Genomic DNA, 20,642 nt, shown 5'->3' on the forward strand with positions numbered 1-20,642 from the left:
TGATTGAATGGAGGAGAGCTATGTTCTAGTTATAGCTCAAATTTGAGCCTAATCTTGTATCAGTTAGACCATATCTTCATTGGCATAGCAAATGACAGCTTAACATTTAATCAATACAGTCAATCAAAGAGGAATGTCTCAAATCATACTCCTAACCCTTACTGGTCTTTGCTTTCTACACAGTTCAGCATTTTGCCTCAGAAGTATTATTTTCTGACCAAAATTACCAATGCCATTATCTCAACTACTGCCTTATTTTTGCTATGCTAAACAGAATTTAATCAATTAATATTTATTAAAGATCTAATCTATGTCCTGATTTTTCTCTATGCCTCCAAAAGTTAGAGCTAAAAGGGCAATAATCTAGAAAATCCTATTATCACTAATCACATGATCATTTTAATCCTGTGTGTAGTTTCAATTACCAAAAACAAACACCTTCCCTTCATTTCTAAAGTTTAACTGCTCTTTGAATAATTCAGTGTATGCTACTACCAGATGATCTGAGGTAAGGTATGCTTGATATTTGTCAAATGAGACCATTTAAAAGTATGGATTTCATATCAGCTTATAAAAATGAAAAAGTGATGATGTAGCTTGTAGGGGAAATTATATAACAGCTACAAGAATATTTTTTAGATCATATAATTTTATGTAACATGAATATGTCATTATCAAACTCATCAGTTAATCCACCTAGCAACACACATCTAAACAACCACCTTTTAGTATTTTGCATTGTCTATGTATTCATCAACTTGTAAACCCAATCCTCAGCTGTCATATTTGCTTGTTTTTATTTTTAACCAAATACAGTCTTGGGGCTCATTAGCAGAAGGAACTGAATTGATTTCCTAGAAAGATCACTGAACTTTTTAATGCCATCACGGCAATTAATGCAAAAAAAAATTCATACATCGAATTTATGCTCCAGAATGCAGGCGGGTTCTGTAAAAAGCTGACATGTACAACAAAAACATTTCCTATATTTGGTTATAATATCCTTGTAAACCTATCCTTTGAAAAATGAAAAAAGAAATCTTGTTTAGAAATAGCATTATCCCTGCTTTTCATAAATTACTTATATCTGGAAATGACCATAGTAGTATGACAATGACAATTTGAAAGAAGTTTGTTCACAATTGATGTCAATAACATATTTTGCTCAGATTTGAAGCACTAAGTGTTACCAAAAATTCACTTTAATTCATTCTTTAAAAAGAAAAAAAGTTTTGCTAGTTTTTTACTTTTACCTCACTCAAAAAAAGTTAAAGTTAAAAAATAAAAGTTTGGGGCTGGCCCGGTGGCGCAGCTGTTAAGTTCGCACGTTCCGCTTCTCGGCGGCCCGGGGTTCGCTGGTTTGGATCCCGGGTGCGGACATGGCACCATTTGGCACGCCATGCTGTGGTAGGTGTCCCATGTATAAAGTAGAGGAAGATGGGCACAGATGTTAGCTCAGGGCCAGTCTTCCTCAGCAAAAAGAGGAAGATTGGCAGTAGTTAGCTCAGGGCTGATCTTACTCAAAAATAAATAAATAATAAATAAATAAATAAATAAAAGTTCCCCTTAGGAGACATTTTAATAATAAGTGAGAAAAGCAACATAGAAAATGTCAAATGTATTATTAGCAAATAGGTACGCTGATGAAATCTTCCACATAATTTTAGTCTGTTTGGAAAAATGTATTGCAAGAATTATTTAAAGTCAGATTATAATCACTTTACATATATTAAATGATTGCTTACATTTCCAATTATTTCTGCAAACCTTGTTTTCTTAAATTATTTGGACAAATGCTAGCAGGATTTGCATTAAATTTGATTTCTCTGCCCTAGATTGATAAAATATTCTACCACGTCCCATTTTCTTCCATTGGACTCAAAGTTGAACTTCCTCTAATAATTTGCTTAGCATTAAGAAAGAATAATAAAAAGCTCTCAAACTCACTTTAATTTAAATTTGCATTCAGGAAGTGCTTGTCTGATATAATTCAGCTGATAAATATGAACCTATGTGTTTATCAAATCCCTAAGAAGATTATCTAAATCAACTCCGTGTAATTACCATTCACCATCTGTTCCACCAGGGCCTGAGCTGATCTGCTGGCATCTTGCAGTTTTCTGAACTTCTCGGCTTTTTCTCGCTCGATGGCCTGCAGCATGATAGCAAAGGTGAGTATTTCAATACAAGGACAGTGAAGCTACACAGTAATTATAACTTCTACTTGCCCTTTCAAGCCTTAAGATATTTCACTCTGTCAGCTTATGTGAATCTAAAGATTTTTTCTCAAGTTTCTTGGCACCAGAAGCATCAAAATGATAATGAAAGCACAAGTCATTTTCATATCAAATTGCTACTATTTTTTAATAAGAGTTCTTCTCTTAACCTTTCTTTACATAATAGTCTCTGATGCATTGTAATGGAAGACTGCCAAAAACGAAAAAGAACCAACAAAGGAAAATCATGACAGACAACAAAAGGATAAAGCGCCAGATAATTAAAATATAATTTACCTTTTAAATATACACCTCTGAAATTATTCCTAATAACATAAGTACATATTCTGTATTAAAAATCAAATAGAAAATTCAGTAAGTACATACAATGGGAAAAACATACTAGCACGAATAATTTAGAAAAAAATATGTATCTCAATAGAAAATTGTGGGTTAATTTTTCTCTCTAAAATCATCAAAGTACTCCCAATGCAAAGAAAAACAGATTCAGTTTCAAAAAGCTTTCTAAATTCCTTTGTTCATTTCTCCTAACCAGGGTTAAGTTTTGAACAACAAAACACAATTACTTAAATCAACAAAAACTAGCATTTGATACTGTTGAGTTTAGCTAAGAATGTCTCTACAGAAACATAAATTTTAAACATGATGCAGTAGAACTATATTACTATAGTCATTAAAAAGAGGTGGCTATAAGTATATGTGCTAAAACAACTATGCACCGAAAAAGCAAGCTGTAATGCATTTAACATATAGCAAAAGCAATACTTCTAGGACTCACTAATAGCATTATACAAATATTTCACTTGAGTCTGTGCAGGAGGTTATTCTACATCCGATTATTGTTCAAAACTTTATTTAGATCTATAGGCATTTAAACAAGTATTCCAAGGTGTAATATTGGAGTACAGGTCAGAGGCATGTAATAGATGCATGCACACTTTGCAGAACATTGTTCAGTAAAACTTCCTGCAAGGATGGAAATACTCTATATCTGCAGTGTACAATCCAGTAGCCACTAGCCACATGTGGGTATTGAGCACTTGAAATGTAGCAAGCATGACTGAGGAAATTAGTTTTTAACTTAATTTATTTAAATTTAAATAGCTACATGTGTCAAATGTCAATTCTAATTGTACAGTACAGAACTAGTGTCTTTCCTTGGAACTCAAATAGTAAAAGACAGATAGATATAGATATGTAGACATATATATAGTTATAGATAATATGGCAACATCAGAAATATTTTCAGAGAAATAAGTAATCATCCAGGCTAGATTATTTCCTAAGCACACCAAACAATAGGAATGCTCACAAAATAACCCATATATTTTTAAATATTTGAAAAGATTCTCCAATTTAAAGAATGGACACAATTGATTAGAGGTCTTTTTCAAATTTACTTAAAAAAGAGTTTCAGGGACCGGCCCCGTGGCCCAGTGGTTAAGTTCGCGTGCTCCGCTTCGGCAGCCTGGGGTTTGCAGGTTCGGATCCCGGGCGCAGACATGGCACCGCTCATCAGGCCATGTTGAGGTAGCACCCCACATGTCACAACTAGAAGGACCCACAACTAAAATATACAACTATGTACTGGGGGGATTTGGGGAGAAAAAGAAATTAAAAAAAAAAGAAAAGAAAAAAAGAAAAGATTGACAACCGTTGTTAGCTCAGGTGCCAATCTTTAAAAAGCAAAAAAAAGAAAAAGAGTTTCACGAACCAGGATTAATGGATTCAAGGTCAAGAGTGCAAAATGCTAAAAGAGCCTAGAGACAATAGAATATATCCCATAATGAAAAGTTATAACACATAAAATCCTATTTAAAATTTAGCAGAATAAATGAAGACGGAAATAAAACAGCATAAAATAAGTCTTTTTTAAAGTACTTATAGTTTAGCTGGAAAATATACATTTTACATTATGCTGTCAAGGGCAGCAAATGAAAACTCGAGTTCATTTCATCAGTGGGGAAACTCCAAAGGTAATAGATACATTTTAATATCTTGGATTCTACTTGAAAGTTTCATAGCACACAGATTGTGGTGTGCGGGGATTTATATTCCCAGGATCCCATACCAATTAGCAGGTGAAACTTCTGGGTTATCCTGAAAGTCAGTTTCACAAAGACATTATTGAATTGTTTACTAAAGCATGTGGACAACCATGGAAGCTTCTAGCTTGTTACTTGAACTGAAAAGTCCATGAAAATAAAGTAGCCACAGTATCTTTCTAAAGGTAAGAACCTACACAAAGCTCTCAAACTCATATTTTCTCAACTCATATCTTGTCTTCTAAATTCTTTGTCCTTAGCAGCTTATTGGCATACATGTTTTCTAATACTTTAAAGTTGTTATCTATTAAAAGGTAAACGCTATTTATAAAGGACTCCGAGCACTTCAAAAGAGAAATAATAATAAACACATTCTAAGTAAATATATAATATTCACAACTATCAGGAGCTACAGCAGGATTTGGGGTGCCCAAAATTTGAATTACATCATCAAAAAAAAATAAATAAAAGAGACAGAAAAAAATACTTATGGTACAACAAAATGACAATAAGAACAATGACAATAATTGCTGTTCTTTGAGTTTTAGATTTATCCTTTTCTATCAGAATAGTTTCTATTTTATCTACATTAAGTTTTTGCTATTTTCTTAAATGGTATTATATAAAGAAATCAGAACATCATGGTGTCTTCATAAATGATGAAAAGAAATTATCAATGGTCTTCTAAATGTCACGATCATAATCTCTTTATTCTAAGCATCTAACAGATCAATTACCAACAGAGAGACAAACTTATGATTGAATATCTTAGGGATAATATTTAAACTTAAGTATCTTGTTTAGTTAACCACATTATTCCAGTAATTCTAACATAAATAATAACAACAACCACTACAAAACAAGAATCTATGAAGTAGGTACTATTACTCTGCCAATTTGACAGAGGGAGAAAGTGAGGCACAGAGATGTTTGTGAATAAAACAGTGGTATAACCATGATAAAAATGTAGTTCTTATGCTGTCTATCAAACTACAGTTTATGTACATTGCTTCATATATATGTCATAATAATTCTGTGAGATAGGAGTCAGTATTATTTTATCGTATTTTATACAAGAGAAAACTAAGCATCAATAAGTCATATATCCAAGATAATAGAAGTAGAATGTTTTAGATGCGACATTACAACACTGATCATCTATTTATAAATTCAGCTCTCTATCAAGCATACTTTGCTGCTTCTAGGGGTATTTCAACGGAAATTAATCAGATTTGAACATATCTGACTACAACCCACAGCAAAGGTGACCTGATAGTTTGGATATAGTTAAGGATGATATGCAAAATATTTAACTATTAATGCAGCATGGGCACCAAGATGATAGAAGGAATGCCTGGTCACTTAGAATGGACACTGCCAGTCTATAGGCTGATTGGCAACTCTGTGTACAGCTCAATTACGGTAGCTCATTGTCAGATGTATATTATAGGCAAACTGAGTAACTGGTGCATAAATAGAGAATAGACCCAAGACGGAAGCAGTTAATGGCCTCCACATATTTGTCAATGTTTAGATATATATGGGTTCTGTTAAGTAACATAACTTTAAAGAGAAATATTGGAAAATAAAGAGAAATATTGACACAAATATACCTTGAGGAGTGTGAACAAGAGAGTGAAGAGTCCAGAAAACATTTCATTCAGACACAGCTATAGATGGTTGATTAAAAATGAGAAAATTTAGGGTAGCAAAGAGACAGTAAAGGAGGCATAAGGAAAAGCTTTGGAGTCATTCTGTTCTCGGTTGGTTTGAATTCTGTCTCCACTGCTTACCAGCTGTTTGACACTTGAGAAATGTTTCAACCTTTCTGAGCCTCAATATTTTCTATGTAAAATAACAATAAAGATACCTACCCTCTAGAGATTCTGAGGAGATTCAAGGAGGCTCTTCATATAATTTATTGCCCAAATTGGGATACTTTTTATAGTAAAATGGGAAGCTAGACATAATTAAGCTTATAAATGGAATGACATAAACTGAGAACACCCCAGACAGACTAGCACATGTGGTCATTCTAACGCAAGGTGATCTCAATAATCTTAAAAACAAGTTTAGGAAAAATTTTTGTGACAAGAGTTAGAGCACCTTGCTCCCAGAAACGTGGGAAGTGTCCAAATAACCACACATACAAAGTGGTAAAGAAGTTCACTCAATATAAACATCACTGAAACTCCTTTTTGCTCCTGGATCTGGCCACACATGCATTTGTTCTCAAATGAAATATATGAACCTCTGCTTTGAAATAGGTAGGATTACTAGTTTCTAATGCTTCTAGCTTCTCTTATTTTCTCAAAGAGCTATATGTACAATGCACAGAAAAAACAAAGTCTGGAGAGAAATATAGCTCTGGAAAAGGGAGGGCATACTTTAAAAAAATTGTGTCATGAAAGAGAAACATCAGCCTTCCACAGGTCCACCTTGTGAAGTAAAAACTAGCCCTCACACCTATTCCCTAACTCAGCTCCATCAAAACTGCTGCTATTGATGTCACCATTAGCGTCCAAGCTGCTACATTCAATGGCCAATTCTCAGTCCTCAGCTTACTATTATCATAATTTGATTCAGAGGATACATATTCTTGGAAACATTTATTTGCCTTACTGGACTACAAGCACACCAAGTTTCCCTCCTACCTCAAGGGCTGCCTTTACTCAATCTCCTTTGCTGGTTCCTCCTCATCTCCCTGACCTCTAAATTTAGCATGTCCTAGGGCCCGATCCATACTTCCATTTGTTCAGACCAAAAACTTAGAATCCTTCTTGACTCTTCTCTTTCTTTCAAACCCCATATTCAATCCATGAGAAAATTCTGTTGGCTGTAACCTCAAAACACATCCAGAAAGTGATGTTATTACCGTGCTCACTACTACCACACTAGTCAAGAGATCCCATCATTTCTCCAGGGTCTGGGTGTTTCAAAATAGCCTACGAAATGGTATTTTGACACCTAACTTTGCTCCCTGATGATATATTCTCAACACAGCAGACAGAGGTAGCCAGTCACAACAGAGGTCAGCACACTCTCCAATAGCTTCCCTTCTCACTCAGTAAAAGCCCAAGTTCCAGCCATGGCCCCCCCGACCTTAACCTCCTTAACTCCTCTGACCTCTTCTCCTGTGACTACACATCTGGATTATTCAGCTCCAGCTACACTTTTTGTTGCTCTCTGACACTCTAGCCATGCTCCTGCCTCAGGGCTGTGCATTTACTCTTCCCTCTGCTAGAAATGCTCCTATCTCTGTTATTTGTCAATTCCTCACTGCCTTTAGATCTTTACTTAAATGTCACTTTCTCAGTGAGGCCTTCTATTGCCACTCTATTTACATACATACACATACACACACACACACACACACTTCCTAGCCCTCATTTCTTCTTTACTTTTGTCTTCGGCATTTATCACTAACATTCTATATGTGTTATATATCAAACTGCTTAATTTCCATCTTCCTCACAAGAATATGAACTGTATAAGGTCAAGTATCCGTGTATATTTCCTTCTTCACACCAGTGCCTAGAATAGTGACTGGTGTATAGCAGATGCATAATAAAGTGAGGTCTATTGTAGCATAAGCCTCCATATACAGTATTATGGCCTCTTGCACCCCACTCACAGTTAAAATGCTCTATGAAAGTGTAAATGCATACAGGCACACCTTGTTTTATTGCACTTTGCCTACATACACATACTATTTTTATCTTAAAACTATTTTATAATAGAACAGTTTTGAAATTATTTTTCTGAACATACAGAATATGAAATGCTCAATATATATTCAATATATGATCATATGTTTAGAAAATACTTCTCAGATTCTAAAGTATCTAGCACATATAATTTCAAGTAAAGAATAGAGAAGCTAAAAAAAGGTATCAGTGAATCATTCCATAAGGAATGTATTCTTGATTTTAAATTAGGGGCTCATAAAAATCTCAGAGATCATACAGAAATTATGAATTCTATAATGTACAATTTTGAGAGCAAAATAAAAGGCAATTGAGTTGTACGATAATATAAAGCAAAAAACAAGTACAATAATTTTTAAACAAAGTATACAGAAAAGGGAAGTTTACTAATTCTTTAATAAGTTGATTAAAAGCACTCTATGACCTCTCATCCTCCTCCTTTATTGGCATCTCTTAAAAGCCTCCGCCTTTCCTGACATCTTCTCTAATTAATACGACAGTAAGTTCCAGATCCCCCAGAGTCCTACTCTGACTTTAGAAGCAATTAATTTTCTATTCACTTAACATTCTATAATGAAGTTTTGCCCTTTGACAGAAAAAGTAATTTATTCACTCAAATGTTTATTCAGAAGTTGTTATAGCCTTTATATTGGTAGCAGAGCATGTCTTAAAATGTGCCTGCAGAACTGAGAAAATCACTTATTCATATCGTCAAACATGAATTGTGTTAAGTACTAGGTGCTATAATAGGCACTGGGATACCAAAATGGAACTAAGCAAAACCAAAACAAATTAACTTCCAGTCCCTCATTTCTAGAAACCAGCAATCTAGTCAATGTAAAAATGGCAGTTTGGATAAGTAAACAGGAATTAGATCATGGTAGTCTTCATGAAGGCTACATGGAAACACTGATTTTGTCAATGCCTTCCAGCCAAAGACCACTAGGAACACACCTGTAGATTAACAATGTTAGGTTGATTTATTGTTGCATCATGGCATGCAATAGGGAACTATGGGAGTATGTCTTTAAGAGGATGTGAGAAAGAGTTTATAGGATTTGGGCTAGTGTAAGGTGATGGGGGGGGGCGGGTCAAGGAAGTAGGGCTGTCCTTTAATTGGATGGCCTAAGGAAGTGGGGGTAATTCTATGATCGAGTATCTTAAAATTTTTTATTTAGATGGCATGAAGAATACAGAGGGTCTAAAGCTATGATTAGTAAACAAGCATAATCTGTCATATTAGTGAATATGGGGGATGTGTGGTCATTTTGGGTGGCTTGGACAATATTATTTTTATCTGTATTGAGACACAATTACAAAGTGGTCATGTTTTTGTCTTGATCCATCATGATCATGACGTGTTCTTGTCTGATGCTGGCATTCTGAGCTATTGTTCATAAACAACAGGAGAACATCACAGGCTAGCTGAGAACACTAGTACAGCATGTAGCAACTCCAACGTCTAACTGAAGTGCGAAGTCAGCTCCTGGCTATCAGTGACTATTTTTTTCTTTCTCGAATGAATATAAACAGAGGCCTAACTGGATAATACTTACGTTTTAATAAGTTCACATTAGCAGAAGTGACGTGAAAACTTCTAAAGGAATACAACATTAGTAGCAGGGAAGATCAGCTAGGGGTTGTTATCTTAAACAGAAGTAAGCCATGATATTAGCTTTAATCAGGGTTGTGGTGACGGGAATAGAGAGAATTGGACAGTTTCAAGGGCTGTTGAAGGAATGAGATTAATTGTACTTGTCAAAGGCTGGACTTGAGAATGGTAGAGAAAAATCTAGATGACCCAGTTAGCTTTTAGGTTTCTGAATTAGGCTGTTGGAAGAGGGAAAGGAAAGAGGCAGAATAAAGTAAGTCTGGGGAGATAATGAGCAATTTTGTCACTGTGTGAACATCAGAGTGTACTTACACAAACCTAGATGGTATAGCCTACTACATGCCTAGGCTATATGGTACTAATCTTAGGGGACCACCATTGTATATGAGGTCCATTGCTGACTGAAACATCATTATGCAGCGCATGACTGTAGATATATTGGTCTAGGCTTTAAGAGAGAGACTGGAGCTAAAGACACATATTTGGGGGTCATTAGAAAATAGATGCTGTTTGAATGGGAAGGAATGAGGATAATGGAGAGACAGAAGAACTGTGGAATATATCAATATTAAAGGAAAAATGAGACAGAACAAATGACCAAAAGTGTAAAAAAGGTAACTAGTAGATAGTGGTACCCCATAAGCCAAAGGAGGAAAGAATTTCATGAAGGATAAAGAGGTTAACAGGGTCTAGTCCTGCAGAGAAGTTGAGTAAAATAAGGCACAAAAATATTCATGTGTGTGTTTATAGGAAAGAAAGGTTTTCTCAAAGATGGAAAAACAGTCTGTTTAAAGGCTAATGCTGAAGATCCAGAAAATAGGGAGAGATTGAAAATATAGTTGTGTGGCTGAATGGAATCAGGTTCCTTGGGACATAGACAGTGAAGATAGTGAGAACACACACACAGACATTAGCCTTAACTAGTTAAAGCATAGTCTCCTCCACCAAGGCAGAGGGAAAGAGACTATGAGCACAAATACATTTGTAGATATTAGACTATGAGCACAAATACATTTGTAGATATTATTTTAATTAAAGTAAGAGGAAAAATCAACTACCATAATGGTGGGGAAAAGGTTAGGAGACCCATAAAAACCTGAAATAACTGCTGAGAGAAACTGAGGAGAAAATTTACTAGGGATGCATGGAAAGTTTATGAAGAAATACTGAGGAATCTGTTCAAGCATGGTATTTCAGAAATGGAGTAATGTCTGGCAATGAAACATCTACAGTATAGTTATGCAAGTGGGTAGCTGAATTAAGGACATTAGGGAAATATACGCTTTTGGAGATAGCAGGATAGCCTACATGGGCTGAGGTTATTAAGGATGAAGGCATAACTTGGGTAGAGAAGACTGTGAATCTCGTGCCAAAGTCTTCAATGAGAAAATAACAAAATGGTGAATGATAGATGGCCACGTGGCATGAAACACAAGAGAAGAGATATGTTTACATGGAGAGCAGTGCCTTTGGAATTGGCCCTGAGAAGTAAGGAAATTAGCAATTCTAAGTGAGTGCAGGTGTGAAAGAGTCACAGTCTTAGTGGTGTTCTTGAGGGTAAAAGTGCTTTCCATGTACAAATAGGATGAGTATATAGGACAAAGAGTCTGCCTTGGAAGAAGCGTTTAAGAGTGCAGAGTGAGAGAGTGTCGGAAGGCACAAGGAAGAGAAAGTGAGGCAGAGGAAAGAGAGTGCAGAGGAGCATAAAGATGAAGACAGAAAAAAGGATAGATGAATAGAGGTACCTATGTTCTGGGTGGTAAACAAAGATAATAGAGATAAGAGAAATGTAGAATTAATTAGCTTGAAGATTGCCAACAAAACTTGGTTAAAAGTTGATTTGGTATGGGTATAAGTAAGCATAGGTCCCAGAAAGAGCCCAAGGCCTGTTGACCTTAGCAGCTGGTAGGAAGGCTTTCACGAGAACAGTGTACAGGTCCCGGATTCTCAGACATCTTATCCTATGACCTTGTGATCAGACGAGGTGGTTTTGTTGCTTTAATTACTAACTTACATTACCATGTGTTCAATTCCAGAAGTTGAATGGCTAGACCTGTTACTCAGCTTGAAATTCTTAACTGTGGTGACAACAGAATGAAAGAAGGAACACCTAGGAGTCTGATAAAGTCCCAGATTGTGTCTTAGAGTATTGATTTTCAAACCTTTATATACATAACAAATCACCTGTGAGTCTTGTTTAAATGCAAATTCTGATTCATTAGGTCTGAAATCCTACATTTCTAACAAGCTCACAGATGATGCCAATACTGGTTGTCCGGGAACCACAATTACAGTAGAACTGTTGCCTAGAATTCAACTTTTAAGTGTATTATGTTAATTGTATGTATAAAACACATGGTTAATAGAGAAGGAAATATTATGTCAGGTTTAACAGTATATAAAACTGAACTGATAAGGTCCTAGAATATACTAATTGGCTGAAAGCACTTGAAAGTAATGAAGGAAGGAATCATGTGAAAGAAAAAAGGGTAACATGTAGCCATTTTTAACGGATGCCTACAAATGAATTAATACCACTCAAGTTCATGAGACAGGCCTCCCACGTGTTCCAAATAACCAACATAAACTGACAGATAAAGAAGTAAGAAAATTAATGTATGCCTAAACTGCATATCTATCATCATTACTATGTATTCCTCTCAAGGATTTTTAAATACATACACATTATATTTAGGCTGAAGGAAATGTCTAGGTAAATCATTTCATTTCCTATTTTAGTAGGCACTTAAGAATGATGTTGTTATTTCAGAAAATGAGAGTAGAAGTTGATAAAGGTGACTCACGAGGCATCAGAAAAGCACTCATACGATATTGCACATTTTTTTAAGTACTTTCAGTCTGTCACTGCTGACACTATTGATTAAATGTAAATTGCTTCTAGGTAACCATACGATAACAGGAAATTTTTGAATTTATATTCCTGAAATGCTGGAACTCAATTTTCCTGCTTGATCAAAGCTGTTTTAAGATACATAAATAGGATGACATACAGATAAGTAGATTATTCAGATAGACTAAAAAATTTCTTTAATTAGCTAATAAAATGTCTGCCCAAGTTGTTCCACACTTTCAGTGGTCAAATATGTCAGATGAACTTGAACTTCGAAGTGTATTTAGAGTTCATCTTCTCCAAGTAATTTTCTACTCAGAATTTCCCTCAAAAATAATAAAGAATATACCTTCAAATACTTGTACTTTGAAATAAGACATTTTGCCAATTTTTTACTGTTATATATTATTCTTCAGTTTAAATTTTAAAATGAAAACATTACCAATATTATCATAGTTTCTTCCATTTCTTGAAACTATTTATAATAGTCTATTATTAGGCTGATGACAGAATATTGTATAAAGCTAATGATAAATTTAAAATAAATTTCCAATTTATAGTTAACTGTGAGAAATGTTGATGAAATTCTCTCTCCTGTTCAAGCAGCCTAAAAAATAGATCCTTTTCTCCTAGGTCTTTTTTTTGTTTTTCAAAAGTTCCAGCCCCACAGCAAGTATTAGTTTGTATCCGAGGCAGTGTTGTATTTGTAAAAATCTAACAGATTTTGTTGAGTTGAATGAAATTGAATGCTCAAAAGATAAAGCAGCGTTAATCCACACACGTGACCTTCCTATGCTAAAATTATCTAATATTTATGTTTGTTTCTTTAGCCTGTTCTCTACAAAGTACTCTGTTAGAAATTCTCTCACAAACTATTGCCAATTATATACCAAAAACAGTTGTTTCATAATTGTTGAGGTTGAAAAATCAATGCCCTGACAATGTCACTGAAGATGAAGCAGCTCTTATTAAATTAATAAAAACCCCTATTGAGAAGGATAAAACTATAATGCCTCAGTAGGGAATAAAAACAGTGAACCATGTCTTATAAATATTGAAAAAGGCTGGACATCCTTAGCTATGGTAATATAATACATAAATATCTGTAAAATGCAAACCTGTTATAATTTATCACAAGCATTAATGACTATAAAGAATAACTTTCTGATGATAGCAAGAGTATATACAGGGTTCTAAGTACAGTATTACTAAGGATCTATTCTATTCTACTCTGCAAGCTTTCTAAGTCCCAGCCTTGAGGTGACAGAACAATATATGAAAAGAAACCAATATGAGTTCATGTTATAAAATTGTCAATTTACAGCTAAATAATATAAAAGTTGAAGAAGGTTTATGAAAAGCATTCCTGGTCAGTCACTGCAGAACCAAGAAAGATTTTTCTAGGCTAAACTTTGATACTGCTTGATAGCTAAAATATATTTTAAAGATATATTTAAAAGCATTATATCATATTGCCTTAATCTTTTCAACTCAAACAAACAGTACAAAACAGTCTACAAGCAGCAAAACTTAGGAAAATATATAAAAATTAATGTATAACCTACATTGACTTTTTCTTTAAGGTCTGAGAAGTTGCCTTCCTTCCGATAGATTGCAAATTCAGGACTCTGCAACACAGCTTCTGAACGAGTAATCCAACTGTGAAGTTCAGTTATATCGACATCCAACCTGAGACAGGAAAGAATAAGGGTCGTTATTTCTTGATTATCTCTTTCTTCTATATGAAAAAAGCAATCTATCCACATTTGTCATTCTCCTCCTAATTTGCAACTCTTACCTGATGCCCCTATTACCCTTAATAGCACCACTATCTCCCTAGTCAGGTAGGCTCAAAATTTGGAGGCAGCTTTGATCTAGTCTTATGATCATGGAGGTCATTTTATTCATCTCAACGCAGCAATCACCTCTACCGTATCTCCTATAAGCTATTACTTAGCCTCTGCTCGAATGTTTGCACGGGTTGAAAATTACTACCTCCCAAGATAACCTTCTTTCTTTCTGGAAAGTATTTACAACAAGCAAAAATCTCCTGTTGGTGGCTCCCATTGAACCATACCTCTGATATTCATGCCCTTGTGTAGTCTCCAGCCACACTGACTCTGGATTTGGCCACGTGCGTTGCTATGTCAAACGGGATGTTAAGTTTAATGCAAGCAGGGGCTTGATAATTTCTTGCACGTTGAATCTTGTCCTTTTAAAATACACATTCTGAGATTGCAACTGTTATATAAGAATTCTGAGATTGCAACTGTTACATAAGAATTCCAGTGACCCTTTAAGGAAGCTTGATCTAGCCAGGTGGAGAGACCACGTGGAAGAGGATGAGGCAGCAGGCACGTGAATAAATTCTTCTTTGACCTTGTGACCCATCTCAAACACCAGCTGAATACAACCAAATGAGTGCTCCAGCTGACACCACTTAGAGCCACAGAACTATCCAAAGAGCCCTGCCCACACTGCAGAATTGTGAGAAATGATAAATAGCTGCTGTTTTAAGCCACTAAATTTGGGGATGGGTTGTTATGCTGCAATAGCTATCTAATCATCTACCCTGTTATTCTCAAACATTCTTTTATTGCAGAGACCTAGGGAGCTAATGAGAATTAGCTGTTCAGCTTGACCAGGTGATTCAGGTGTAGTTAAAACAGGTATTTTAGAGGCCTCCTGGATGCGTTGCATGGGTGGAGGATGTCCTATGAATCATCTGAAATTTTAGGCAAAATTCTGAATGTGTGTGCATTGTTCTTGGGAAAAAACCTTTAGATTTTATCAGCATTTGTAAAGAATCTATGAAGAAGGAGTTGAGAGATCATCTAATCCAATAGTTTATTAAACAAAACAGGCAAACAAACAAATGAAAGTTCCCAGAAAGATCAGTGACTGACTCAATTTTCATAGGAAGTTTTTAGAGCAGAACAAAAGTACAAATACTAAATTTAAGACACTAAGTAACATACTTTAATCACCATGCCATATCTTCTTTTTCTAATACAACCCTCAAATAGTTGAAATCAGCTCTTTAGATCCGCTAGAAGATATCTTATGGTAGCCTACCCTACTCCTAGTTACTTCAATGGATATTCCATGGCTTGTCAGTATCTTTCCTTAAACTTTGGCTCCTAAAGGATCATATCAGTAGTGTTTAGTATAATCAAGAAAGAATAGACAATTATTCTCTTGTTTGATGATACTTTCACTGATACAGCTTATGAGTTCAATCAATGTTTTGACTTCCATATTAGACTTTCAACTCACATTGAAGTTAACCGGAGCTAAAACTTCTAGGAAATTTCACATAAACTACCATTAAGCCAGTTCTCCAGTATCACAAACTTAGGAACTGATTTCCTAAACTCAAATTTCAGGGCTTTAAATCATATAAACCTGTTAAAATTTTTCATGTTAGTCGCAGGCTATTCCTTTAAAATTAAACTAATAGCTTTAAAGAACACAAAACTTTCAAAAATGTATCCTCTTTTTTGTGTCCTTACAAAAGCCTGTGGTAAGGTATTATCTATCTCTCTGCTCATATAAGGAGATAGAGGCTTGGGGAAATTAAGTTAATTGATCTCAGACTGTTAGTACCATAGGGAAGGAATTTAATTCATCCTGTTTGCCATTATATCCTTCACCTCAAAGAGGGCGTGGTTCATAGTAATAAATATTTACTAAATAAATGCTACCCAACTAGAAATTGAAGAAACAGGTCTGAACTGAGAGATTTTTGACTCCAAATCTCAGGTCACTGAATGTCAATACTTTCATTTGCATATGGACTGTAAATATTTATGGATTTTTATTTTATCAGACATGGCAATTGTTATTTTTCCTACATTTTTTCCCATAAGTTTAATTATTGGCTTTCCTATGTCTTTATTCAAAATGTTGATTTTAAAATAGAGTCTTTGGCATGCTTTTAAAAATCTCTTTCCCTCTCTCTCACTGACGTTAACTCATTAAATCAAGTGTTTGACTATGGTCATTTAGCCAGCTGCCAAACCCAGTGCATGTTTTCCATCAGAACGTCTTGAGAAAAGCATTTTTGTTTTTCCTTCAGTACAATATAAAAACCCCGTGTCTCTCCTCCTGCGGGCATTCACTTACCAGTGCATGGGGCAGGCCAGTAGTGAGTGCTGAGATGTTAATACCTCAGGAGAGCTGGTAGTTGTTGGATAAATGTCCCAACTCCCTTGCCCTTCAGTGCAACCATCGTGGGGCCTGTTACACACAGTGCTTCAGAGGGTTCCCAGAAGGATTGAGCCCCAGTTGCCTCTAGCAATAACCTGCTCATATATCATCCTTCATTGGCTGCCTTCTTTTCCTAACCTCACTTCCCCACTTTGTTTCCTGGGATCACTTCCTAAAAACATTACCTGCACCTAAATCTTTGTCTCCATTTCTACTCTTGAGAGAACCCAAACTAAGGCAATGAGCAACAGCCTCAAATGAACTTGGCATCCTGCCATATTAGTTTTTTCCACTTGAGCTCTGACTCACCACAGGAACTATTTTAAACTTCTTCCAAAGCTCTGACCCATCCTCTTTCTGCAGCTATCAATGTCATTTTCTACTTTACAGAGAAAAGTGCATTATCAGACTAGAATTTCTTCCACTTCCTATGTCCAAATATTGAGTCTTACCTGCATGTGCCCTTCTCATTCCCTTATCTTACATTTAAGTGAGTTTCCCTTCTTTTACCTAAAGTCAATCCCTCTCCTTGGCTTTTGTACTGCATTCTCATATTTCTTCTCAAGCATCTGAGTCTATCCCTTTTATGTTATTTATCTACTGTAAATTCATTCCCTCCCTCTCAAGTGAATTCTTCATATGGAAATTTAAACATTTTATTGACTCCTATGCCTTTTAAATCAACTCTTTCTTGACCCCCATATTCCACTTGGGCCATTCTCTATCTTCTACAAAGGCAAATGTTTTGACACAGTTATCTAGTCTACCGTCAGTTCCCCACCTCCTATTCACTCTTTAATCCACTCAATGTTGTTTCTCAATAAAAACACTGCTTAATAAAAGAATCATGTCACTAAAGCTAATGGAGACACTTCTTGCTTGCAATTTCACTTTCTTGCTTAACACATAACTCTTAACACTGTTGACCAAACTCTCTTTTGTTTTTTGAAATTCTCCTTCTTTTGCTTCCATAATGCTACTCTATTCTAGTTTGTCTTCTTTGATCACTAGTAAGATTTTCTTTGCAGGCTTATCCTCCTCCACCCTCTCATTACATATTGGAGTTCCTCAAGGCCCAGTTCATTGTCAATAATCTTCTATCCCACTATATTTTTTCTCTCTCACTAGAAATCTTATCCATACTCAATTTCAATCTACATATCAATGACTGATATACATATCTCTAATTCAAGCATTTCTTCTGAGCTCTATAGCTACACAACCGTCTGCCTACAGTGTTCCTCAGGTCTGTGAATAGCATCACCATCTATCATCTTTGATACCTTACTCTCCCTTCCATCCCATATTTAATCTATTGCAAAGTATAATACATCAAACATTCTATTTCTTCTGAATCTGTCAGTTTCTCATGGTCTCCACAGCTGGCATCCTCATTCATCTTGCCGTTAAATGTGACCAAAACTACTTCAGTGGCCTCTCAACTGGCTCTGCACAACCTTTCTGGAACCTTCCCATCCATTCCATGTACTACTGGCAAAGTGATAATTTCTAAAATCATATCTGATTATGTTACCCTCATTCATAAAACCTCTCAGACTTTCCATTTTCCTTAGGATAAAGACCAAAACTTCAATACAGTCCAGTATGATCTGGCCTTGGCAGACCTCTTAAGACTATACTCTACTTTGTCCTTTGTTTAAGCCTTTCTTCTAGAAACAAATCTCACTTCAAGTTTCTTAGGGAGGCCAGAGGCATACTTAATTCTTGTCCCTCCTCCAACGAAGTGAAATCCTTCATTGACTCTTATCCACCTATCCATTAGAAAATCTCTGTTTTGAAAACTTGGCTTCTTGGTATAATCCACTTTGGCCACTTTGGTTGAATTTGTCCCTTTTCCTTTAAATCGCTCTGACCCAATTACACACCAAATACTCTCTGACTCATAAAGGTGACATGTGAATATCCACCCATCAGTGTCAAATTCCCCTTTAGACTTGGTCTCTTTGATCTCACACCCTTTTGATTTCAGACTGTCTCTAGGAAAGATTGCTTACTTCCACCTACAGGTCTATGAAACCAAAACTCGACTCAAGCTAGTAGGCTGACATCACAGCTGGGAGAGACCTGCTAAGGCCTATGTTGGAAAAAGTCTTCTACTAGGCCTGGAATTTACATTAGTCTTGTTTGCATACGTTATAATCATCCTTAACTACCATCTCCAATGCATTGCAAATAAATAAATAGAAACAAAGTTTATTTATTCAATTTGAAAGTAAATTTTCATTCAGAAAAAAATCTTATAGGGGCTGGCCCAGTGGTGCAGCTAAGTTCGCACATTCCGATTCTCGGCAGCCCGGGGTTCGTCAGTTCGGATCCCTGGTGCGGACATGGCACCGCTTGGCAAAAAGCCATGCTGTGGTAGGCGTCCCATGTATAAAGTAGAGGAAGATGGGCATGGATGTTAGCTCAGGGCCAGTCTTCCTCAGCAAAAAGAGGAGGATTGGCAGTAGTTAGCTCAGGGCTAATCTTCCTCAAAAAAAAAAATCTTATAATACATTTAGACATTTGTCTTTCTTAAAAATTTGAAACTGTATATTTTTCCTTTTAAAACAGTCAAATAGGGGCTGGCCTGGTGGTGCAGCGGTTAAGTGCACACATTCTGCTTCGGCAGCCCGGGGTTTGCCGGTTCAGATCCCAGGGGCGGACATGGCGCCGCTTGTCAAGCCATGCTGTGGTAGGCGTCCCACATATAAAGTAGAGGAAGATGGGCACGGATGTGAGCTCAGGGCCAGTCTTCCTCAGCAAAAAGAGGAGGATTGGCAGCAGTTAGCTCAGGGCTAATCTTCCTCAAAAAAATAAATAAATAAAACAGTCAAATATTTCCTTCATTTCTGCCACAAAACATATACTAATTACTTACTATATGCCAGACGTAGTATTAAACTCCATAGATAACAGAGATGGAAAATGTATCCATCCAAATTATCAAGGAGTTTGGTTTAGTGAAGCAACCATTTGACAAATAAAATGCTTTAGACATTAAACTGGGGCTCATCTCAAACTGTGACTTATTTTTGGATAATCAAAAAACACCTTTTCAATGAATTAGGATTAAATCAGCTTCTGGACTGGAGGCTCTGCCAAGTAAATTGGTTATCTCTACACAATGAAGGCTTTGTGGAGTCAACACCATGGTAACCGTCTGCTTGCTGCTCAGTCTGTGAAGATTTCAAGGGAGGCCTGGGCACCAGTTGGTTTGTAGTTCTAATAATTCAGGTCATTTCAGGCGACAGGATATGAAATTCCAGAGAGGTCTTCCGTCATTCAATTTTTTTGTTTGTCTGATTTTATGAATTTGCAAAGAGGTTGCACAAGGTGCTTGAACTTCCCTTTTACATAAGGATACTTTGGAGAGAGATTATACTCCTTTTTAGATTTACACATTTTTTTAAAGGAATTTCAAATTTTCCTAGGGCAGTTGTGAGTGGAGTGCTTTGCCTACGAAAACCATCTATGCATAGGCATGTAGGCTAATATGTTACACTTCCTTTCTGAAATGGAAGGAAGAAAAACATCAGTGAGTGTGCACTCTTCTCAGGTGCTGGACTTTCTTTTTTCTCTCCTTTCCTCATTGTGACGTCTTAATTCCTTTGGAAATAGGTGGAGCCAAAACCCAATTCTTAAATGATTTAAGCTCTGCGCTATTCCTTACCTAATCTTCTTTTAACATTTTTTTTTCTGTTGCTTCCATTTAGGTTTGTTGCTTCAGCCATATCTACGATTTCCTTACTAAAACTTTTTCTATCCCAGTGTAACATGCAGTCAATGTATACTCCAACATGTAACATTCAACACCATCCTATAAGACTTCCAGGAGTTAACTGTCAGCTGCTAGTGTTGTTTTCCCTCTAATAGTCTGCCAACAGGCGTCCCCATCACTTCATGCCAGCAATGAGGATGGGAGGGTGAAGGGGAAGCAGAGGCAGAGTTTCAAAAGGCCTCCCATGCCCTCTTACTGAG

The 20,642-nt window shown here is 36.1% G+C and overlaps 1 protein-coding gene across 8 annotated transcripts in view; it reads right to left on the bottom strand.

Moving 5' to 3' along the window:
* Nucleotides 1-20,642, bottom strand: part of DMD (dystrophin) — a 2,262,230-nt gene that overhangs the window by 1,289,979 nt on the left and 951,609 nt on the right. For all 8 annotated transcript variants that reach the window (XM_023633802.2, XM_070257261.1, XM_070257256.1 and 5 more), the window contains 2 exons: nucleotides 14,018-14,141; nucleotides 2,065-2,152 (listed from right to left, as the gene is read on the bottom strand). In XM_023633802.2, the coding sequence (XP_023489570.2) occupies nucleotides 2,065-2,152; nucleotides 14,018-14,141 (212 nt within the window). The remainder of the gene's footprint in view (nucleotides 1-2,064; nucleotides 2,153-14,017; nucleotides 14,142-20,642) is intronic.

Source organism: Equus caballus, chromosome X, assembly GCF_041296265.1.
Source record: "Equus caballus isolate H_3958 breed thoroughbred chromosome X, TB-T2T, whole genome shotgun sequence".
Lineage (NCBI taxonomy): Eukaryota > Metazoa > Chordata > Mammalia > Perissodactyla > Equidae > Equus > Equus caballus.